This window comes from Citrus sinensis, chromosome 1, assembly GCF_022201045.2.
Source record: "Citrus sinensis cultivar Valencia sweet orange chromosome 1, DVS_A1.0, whole genome shotgun sequence".
In the NCBI taxonomy this organism is placed as follows: Eukaryota; Viridiplantae; Streptophyta; class Magnoliopsida; order Sapindales; family Rutaceae; genus Citrus; species Citrus sinensis.
This window is the reverse complement of record NC_068556.1, coordinates 1,266,040-1,275,000: the sequence shown is the minus strand read 5'-3', so window position 1 is coordinate 1,275,000 and position 8,961 is coordinate 1,266,040. Positions and strand designations below refer to the sequence as shown.

Below are 8,961 nucleotides of genomic sequence, written 5' to 3'. Positions count from 1 at the left end.
TCTCCAGGTTTGCATCCCAACATGCCAGTTTCCTTGAGCAAGTCTAAAGTATATTTCCTTTGAGAAACAAAAATGCCTTTACTGGATCTTGCAATTTCCATGCCCAAAAAGTATCTTAAGGGTCCAAGATCCTTCATCTCAAATTCTCTAGCAAGAACCTTCTTGAGATTCTCCATTTCTATTACATTGCTTCCAGTCAAGATGATATCGTCTACATATACAATGATGATCACAACACTACCATCAGTGAAGTGTTTAAAAAACATTGTATGATCTGCTTGACTCTGTAAATATCCAAAGCTACGAACAGATTTCGTAAATCTGTCAAACCAAGCTCGAGGAGATTGTTTTAAGCCGTAAAGTGATCTCTTCAACTTGCACACTTTTTCAATACCATATTCATTCTCAAAACCTGGTGGTAGATCCATATATACCTCCTCTTCAAGCTCTCCATTAAGGAACGCATTCTTAACATCTAACTGTTGTAGTTGCCATCCTAAGCTTGCTGCAAGAGACAACAAAACCCGAATGGAATTCATCTTTGCCACGGGAGCAAATGTTTCTTGGTAGTCAATGCCGTATGTTTGTGTAAAACCTTTCGCGACGAGCCTAGCTTTGTACCGCTCAAGTGACCCATCTGCTCTGTATTTAACTGTAAAAATCCACTTGCAACCCACTGGTTTTTTTTCTTCTGGTAACTTGACTAGTTCCCAAGTTTTGTTTTTTTCTAGAGCTCTCATCTCTGCATACACAGCATCTCTCCATTCTGGAATAGAAAGAGCATCTTGTACAGATTTTGGAATTGCTATAACAGACAGGTTAGCTGTAAAAGCTCTAAAAAATGGAGATAATCTATGATATGACACATACTTAGAAATTGGATGAAGAGTACAAGACCTAGTTCTTTTCCGTTGTGCAATTGGAACATCTAGATCATTTGTAGTTTCTAAAACAGATTCTGAAATAGGATTAGAATGAACGTTACCTGCAAGTTCCAAGTTGCCTGTGTTTGGATCCGAGTCTTGGCAGTGAGGAGAGGAATGATGATTTGACCTTTTCGAATTCCGTCGTGTGTAGACTTGAAGCTCTGGTTCTGGAACTCTCTCTAATGATTTTTCATTATTCACAATTGATGGCATTGTAGAAGGAACAGGAGGTACACAAGACATAATAGGCATTGGAAGAGATAATTCCCAAAAATGATCTTCCTGAGTATGATCTTCCCCCTGAAGAGAAGTTTTGGGAAAGAAAGACCTATTTTCAAAAAATGTAACATCCATTGTGACGAAGAATTTGTTAGACAATGGATCATAACATTTGTAGCCTTTTTGAGTAGGAGAATAGCCAAGAAATACACATTTTAAAGCCCTAGGATCAAGTTTGCTCCTGTTCTGTTTATGAACGTGAACAAAAGCAATGCACCCAAAAATCTTTGGTGGTAAAGATGTGAAAACCTTAGCATAGGGATAGACTTTTGTGAAAACATTTAATGGAGACTGAAAATTAAAGATTCGGGTAGGCATACGATTTATCAAGTATGATGCTGTGAGAATGGCTTCACCCCAAAACTGTTTTGGCACTCTATTTGTGAACATAAGAGAGCGTGCAACTTCTAATAGGTGTCGATTTTTCCGTTCAGCAACACCATTTTGCTGAGGAGTATCTACACAAGAGGATTGGTGCACAATGCCATTTTCCATGAAATAATGACCAAGGGCAGTAGCAAAATATTCTCTCCCATTATCAGTTCTAAAGACTTGGATTTTTGCTTGAAATTGTGTTTGAATCATGGTATGAAAGGTTTTAAAAACTGTTGCAGTTTCTGATTTTTCTTTAAGCAAGTACACCCAACAAACACGAGTGTGGTCATCAATAAAAGTTATGAACCATTTAGCCCCCGAAATGTTTGTAACACGTGAGGGTCCCCAAATATCACTGTGTATAAGAGAAAAAGGTGCAGATTTTTTATACGGCTGTGAAGGAAAAGATGCACGATGATGTTTGGACAATACACAAATTTCACACTGAAACAAAGAAGGATTTTTATTCTTGAACAGTAAAGGAAACAAATGTTGTAAATAAGAAAAACTAGGATGACCTAATCGGAGATGCCACAACATTATTTCATCTTCAATAGAGAAAGTTACTTCATTATTTGCTGCCTGAGCTTCTCCACACAAACTAACATCCTCCTCGAAGTAGTACAAACCATCTACCTCTCTAGCACTGCCAATCTTCTTCCCCGAACACAGGTCCTGAAATTCACAATAGGAAGGAGAGAATTTAGCAATGCAATGAAGATCCTTGGTAATTTTGCTAACAGATAAAAGATTACAAGACAAATTAGGAACATGAAGAACAGATGTTAACACCAAATTTGTGGAGATAGGAATAGATCCTTTTCCTGCTACGGAAGATAGTGAACCATCAGCAATTTTAATTTTTTGACTACCAGAACATGGAATATATGAAGAAAATAATTTAGAATGGCTGGTCATATGATCGGTTGCTCCTGAATCGATGATCCATGGATCTTGTTTCTCATAAACAACTCCTAGAGCAGTGAAATTATTACCTTTTTGGGCTAAAGAACTAAAGGATGAAGGATTTGGGAGAGATTGTGACTGATTTAGAAACCTGTACAGTTGCTCTAACTGCTCTTTAGTGAAGAGTTGAGATTCGGTTTCTCCAGTATTGGTTGTCGGCTGATTCTCCCCAACAACTTGGAAACCACGACTATGTTTACCAGAGAATTTATTGTTTTTCAAATTTGGAGGTTTTCCATGAAGCTTCCAACATGCATCTCTGGTATGTCTTGGCTTATGGCAATAATCACACCAAACTCTATCCTTCTCATCACTCTTCTTCAGGTTTTTGGTTCCACCAACCAGTGGAGCTTCTGGTGTAACAGAGATCAAGGCTGAGTTCTCTGCTGAAGAACCTCCCATCATCACATTCTTTCTACTTTCCTCTCTTCTTACATAAGAAAACACTTCCCTGGTAGAAGGAAGAGGTTCCTTGCCAAGTACTCGCCCACGGACTTCATCAAGGTCTGAACTCAAACCTGCTAAGAATTCAAATACACGCTCTTTTTCTAACATCTTCTTGTATTTAGCACTATCAACAGCACATTCCCACTCGCCATCATAGTACTGATCTAACTCTTGCCATAAGCCCTTCAAAATATTGTAGTATTTAGTCACTCCTTGACTACCTTGTTTGGTTTCTCGAATTCTGGTTTTTAGATCATAAATCTGGGCAGAATTTCCCAAATCAGAATAGGTCTCAGTGACAGCATCCCACAAATCTTTTGCTGTTGGCAGAAACAAGTAAGTTTGACCTATTTCTTGTTCCATTGAATTCACTAACCATGACATGATCATTGAGTTGTCAGCATCCCAAGTTTGAAACTTTGGGTCGTCTTCAGCTGGTTCTTTAATTGAACCAGTAAGGTAACCAATCTTCCCTTTACCTCTGATAAACATCTTCACAGATTGGGACCACTGAAGAAAATTTTGACCATTCAATTTATGGGTTGTGATATGAAGTGATGGACTATCATTAGAAACATAACTTGATGGTTGTAGATGCCGTTGCAACTGCTCTGAAGATAACTCAGAAGTTTCTTGCTCGCTATTCTTTGACATTGGTATTCAAATAGAATTGAAAACTAAACCCAAGAATCAAAGAGCGGCTCTGATACCATGAGAAAATTATTGAAGAAATATGTATCTCATTTTCTTATTTTTTACAATAGGATTACATAATACATATATAGATTCTAAACTACATAACGTGCAAGAGTAGGAAAGTAAACAACTAACTGCAGACCAAGAAAGTAGGAAACAAACTCTATCAAAAAACTGAAATTCTATCCCTATCTTTTTTCTTTTCTATCCCTATCTTTTTTCCTTAAAAATAGGATAGAAAACATGTGACTTTTCCACAAGTTGTTTTATGTTTTCTATTTAAGTATTGTTTTTAACATTAAATTCACGATATGTAATAACATTTTAATGTTAAATATAAGTTTCTAATTGTTTGAATTAATTTAAAGTATTATGAATTTAGAATTTGACCCCAATAATACTTCTCAAATTTATAATATGGCCCAACTCATTTCAATATGTTCCAAATAGATCCAAATTTAACTTACAAAGTGTAACAATAAAATGTCGAAATACACATACACATACACCAAGTTAATACATAAAACATAAGCTAACTTTAACTTCAATTAACTTCGATCATGTGCTTGGTTCGTTGCTTGAAAACTCCCCTCGATTAGCCTCCTCCAAATTTTGTTGTGGAAAATATTGCAAGTTTCCGTGATGGACTCCGCCATAATTCATCCAGGATTGATAGTAAGGGGGGAAAAATGCATGTTCGAAGGGTGCTTGTTGTGCTAGCTGTTACACAACCAACAAAAAAATTAAATGTAAATTATCAAACATATGACAATGAATGGAAACAACAAATTAAAAAAATTATTACCAGTGTCATATGGCTCTCTTGTGTTGGGACTGTAGTAGCCACCTGAGAAGAAAATTCATGTATCTCCGAGTCCTAGAAATGTGATTAACACACATTTAAAATATATATTTTAAATTAATGTAAAATGAATGTATTAACGTAATTACCTCCACAGTTGTGCTAGTCGAAGCATTATTCGATTTCTGTTTTGGCCTTTTAAATTGCTTTTGCTTTCTTTGAGTAGGTGGACGACCTTTACGCCGAGTTACTACTGGATCTTGTATTATTTCGGTATAACTTCCTGATCCACCATAGTTGTATGTATCGTCACCGTCACTTCGAACATTCAGAGATACATCCTTCATTGCTTTCTCGATCCAACCCATAATATTTTTATGGCTTTCTTCATTTTTTGAAGCTACCTCAGCAACATCATAAAAAGCAGTGCACTCCTCTATATACTGCTGATGTTCAATGCTTGAATTTCGTGAATCATAACTGACTTTGACTTTACTGTAGAATCTCCGTACATCTTTCCTCCATCTTCGTAGGATATACTTTTCAGGCAGTAATTGTATATGGTTACGTGACAACACTGTGATGGCGTGTCTGCAAAGAATGCCCTTATATTCAAACATTTTACACACACAATGAATTTCACCCTCATTTTTGCCAAAAAAGACTTTCAAAGTTTTTTCTCTACTTTGTTCATCGTTTTCAATAACTTCATATTCTGATCCCCCACAACTGAAAACCTCACAATATATCTTATTCGCCAACTCTTGCTGAAATTCTTGAAACTTGGAAATAGTGTACACTGCTTCAACTTGCTTCTCCATTGCAAAACTGGTACGACATGGCATCCGTTGGCTAAAACACCTAGCATCCGTTTGCCATTCTTTCTCAATTTTACTTTCCATTGCTTTTTCATATTTCTCCACAAATTGTTTCAAAGTTGTTTTCGAGTTAACATACCCATCAAAGAAAGCATTCATACTTTCACTACGCTGAGTGGTTGACATTCCAGCCCAAAAAGAATTTTTCACGAAACATGGAACCCAACGATTTCTTTCCTCATATAATCCATTTAACCACTGATTATTAATAAGATCATATTTGTCTAACATGCCATGCCAAGCTTCCTCGAATTCAACAGGAGTATATGAATCATAAACAACGGAATGTAATGAAACTCTAATGGCATGATATTGAACGTACCTTCCCAACTTCTCAGGCACCTTTTTCAGTATATGCCATAAACACCATCGGTGCCTAGTGTTTGGAAAAACAATCTCAATCGCATTTTTCATCGCTTTGTCTTGATCTGTAATGATTCCAAGGGGAGGAGAGCCAGACATGCATGATAGCCATGTGTCAAATAACCACGTAAATGTCTCCGTGTCCTCATGCGAAATCAACCCACATCCTAACAAAATTGATTGATCATGATGATTAACTCCTACAAAAGGAGCAAATGGCATGTCATATTTGTTTGTAAGGTATGTGGTATCAAATGTGACCACATCTCCAAAGTCTTTATAGGCTGCCCTACTCCTTGGATCTGCCCAAAATACATTTTTCAACCGACCCTCCTCATCTAGGTCAAGACTAAAGAAAAACCCATTATTTTCTGTTTGCATTTTCTTAAAATATCTCTGAATTGCAACAACATCCCCTTCTCCGAGCCTTAATCGCCGCACCTTGTCAATATGATTTCTAGCATCTTTTTCTAAGAATGAGACTTTTTCAAAGCCACCAGCCTCGACAACAACGGACTTAAAACTTTGAGCCATTCTAATTCCAGCTTCGTCGTTTATCTCAAGTTGCTTTTTAACAAATGGACTAATGGTACGGTTGCATCGATAATACCTACTCTTGCTCGGACTCACGGCATGGTTATGTTCAAGAATCATATTTCCAATTACCCATTTTCCGGTAACCAAATCAAAACGTCCTCCAAGTTTAGCATTGCATCCAATTTTTTGGTTTGGTTGAAGCCGCAAAACATTAGTGTCTTTGGCTTTTGACTTGCCGTTTCGCCCACAAGTAAATGTCACATATCTCAAACTCCCATCATCCCCTTTTCTACAAGATCTTCGCATAACTGGAAACCCCTCTTGTAGGCCATAACCCTTATAATATTCAAACATTTCATCAGGACTATCAAAAAACATCCCAACTGTTGGCTTAACAATTATTTCCGGCACCAATTCCTCATTATTTCCTTCCAAATCAACCCCCTGTAAATCCTCCAATTCTTCAACTTCATCAACCTCCTCCACTTGCTCCAAATTATCCATTAACTGCTGCAAATTTAAACAATGCAGTATATTATTATTTATTTATTGCAAATTCATTAAACAATTCAAGATTGTTGTAAAAGCATCGCAATTGGAAACTGAAATTATCAAATAACGGCAAGCCGCAAACATTAGCTAATAGAAGTCCGTAGTCATGATTCAAATTTAAACAATTCAAGCCTATTGTAAAAGCATGCAATTGGAAATTGAAATTGTCAAATAACGGCAAGCCGCGAACTAGCTAATACAAGTCCGTAGGCATCCCTTTTGGTTACACATACACGGTTCTTTTGAGCAAAATTCACTGACTAGAGGGCATGTTATCGACTGTTCTTTTGAGCAAAATTTCATGACTTACGATAAAAGAAATTCGAATAGAAATTTTGTATTCGTAATCGAAACTGAAATTATTATATTCAAATATCTTCGTAATCGAAAATGTTACAGAAAATCGAAAAGAAAATTTAATACAAACTTGACAACAAAAATGAGAGCTTCAACAGGTGCTGAAAAATCCGTACCTTAGCTTGTGCAAATGCCGAAACTTAGTCTTATGTCAGAAAGTATTAATAGCTGCTGAAAAATCGAGGAGGAAGAGCTTAAACAACTGCTGAAAAATCGAAGAGGAAGATCTTAAACAGCTGTTCGTTCCTCACTTAACAATCGTGACTGAAAAATCGATTAGAAAGAGCTGTTTTCGTTGCTGAAAATCGTCTTCGTTGCTGTTCGTTCCTCACTTAACAATGGTGACTGAAAAATCGAATATGAAGACCTGTTTTCGTTGCTGAAACTTTGATCTGTTCGTTCGTTGCTGAAACTTTGATTTCGTTGCTGAAACCTTGATCTGTTCGTTCCTCACTTCCTCTACCCTCCTCTTCGTTTAGTTTGTTTTGTTTTTACAAGCCAAAACGACGACGCTTCATGCAACCAAAAAGAAAAAAAAAATAGGCCAAAACGACGCCGTTTTACTAATTCGGGGTTTGACCCGGGGAATATAGCATTTTCCATAAATAAATAACTCGCCGTACAGACTTCAGACATAGTGAAGATGGAAAATGCTAGTTATCCCGAGTCAAGTCCCGGGTCAAATCCAAAAGCAATAAACGCCGTCGTTTTTTTTTTTTTTTTGGTTAAGGCAAAACCAACAACGGCCCCAAATTGTTTTTTCTTTCTCTTCCTCTCACAGCCTTTCTCCTTCTATTTCTCTATAAAACCATTGCTTTCTCTTCTCCTTCGTTTCAACAGCCAACATCAATTTCAGAGTTGCTTTCACACAAATGAAGTCAGAGAAGAATAGAATACGAAGGCGAAACACACTAGGAGCTGATAGAGAAAATAATTTGAATAACTTATATCAAAGATTTAGTGCTCAGATTTCACTGACATGCATTTACAGCTTTCACCATAAAAAGATAAAACACACACCCAAACAATGTTTCCTAGTTGTGGAACTTTTTTTAATTTACATCACGAAAGAAACTAGGGCAAAATGGAGGAACCAATCACAGCCTACATCCTTAAACTTGCAAACACGAGACAAGAAAAGTGGCGACTGTTTTTTCATTGATGATATGCCTATACAGGAACCATTTGATTTGCAACACAAGCCAAACCCTGCATCAATCTGACGATTTCCACTGTATCATCCAGATAATACTTGGCTTTGCTGGGTTTTCGACCAACAGTACATGCAAAAACTTCTGCCCTAGGAGCAATGGATGGACCTGCCTTGGAACTGATGATTACTTCAAACATATCCTCATCGGATCGATCATCACCTACACACAGAGAAATAGAGGGAGAAAGGGGCTGTGAGACGAAGGGAAAGAGAAAGTAATTTGGGTCTGTTGTGAGACGAAGAGAAAACGAAGAGAAAGCGAATTGGGGTTGTTGTTGATTTTGCCCCAACTAAGCTGAAACGAAGGGGAAAAGGGCTGTGAGATGAAGACAAAGAGAAACCACTTTCGGCTGTAATAATTTTGCCAAAACGACGTCGTTCAGCTTGAATGAGAGAAAAAAAAAAGAAATTAAAACGGGGTCGTTCGTTTATTGATTTCGGAGTTTGACCTGAGACAAACAGCAGAACTCTAGTGAAGGTTTGAATCTTCCCATCCGAACATTCCAAAATAAAATGCGAATCAAACGGTTATAAATCCAATTCACTTCCAGCCGAATTCGCACAACATAA

General features: G+C 37.1%; 1 protein-coding gene across 1 annotated transcript; it reads right to left on the bottom strand.

Moving 5' to 3' along the window:
• Nucleotides 1-4,247: 4,247 nt before the first annotated feature.
• On the bottom strand, nucleotides 4,248-7,593 carry LOC107177627 (protein FAR1-RELATED SEQUENCE 5-like). The gene is made up of 4 exons (XM_052438012.1): nucleotides 7,295-7,593; nucleotides 4,641-6,779; nucleotides 4,495-4,536; nucleotides 4,248-4,409 (listed from the first exon to the last, which is right to left on the bottom strand). Exons 2-4 carry the CDS (start codon nucleotides 6,771-6,773, stop codon nucleotides 4,248-4,250), a joined length of 2,337 nt encoding a protein of 778 aa, XP_052293972.1. The 5' UTR covers nucleotides 6,774-6,779; nucleotides 7,295-7,593.
• Nucleotides 7,594-8,961: the final 1,368 nt, after the last annotated feature.

Coding starts and splice junctions, on each gene's coding strand:
- LOC107177627 (XM_052438012.1), bottom strand. CDS start 6,773: ATGGATAATTTGGAGCAAGTGGAGGAGGTTGATGAAGTTGAAGAATTG. Junction 4,537..4,640: donor CGACTAGCACAACTGTGGAG/GTAATTACGTTA, acceptor TTTTCTTCTCAG/GTGGCTACTACAGTCCCAAC. Junction 4,410..4,494: donor AAGAGAGCCATATGACACTG/GTAATAATTTTT, acceptor GTTGTGTAACAG/CTAGCACAACAAGCACCCTT.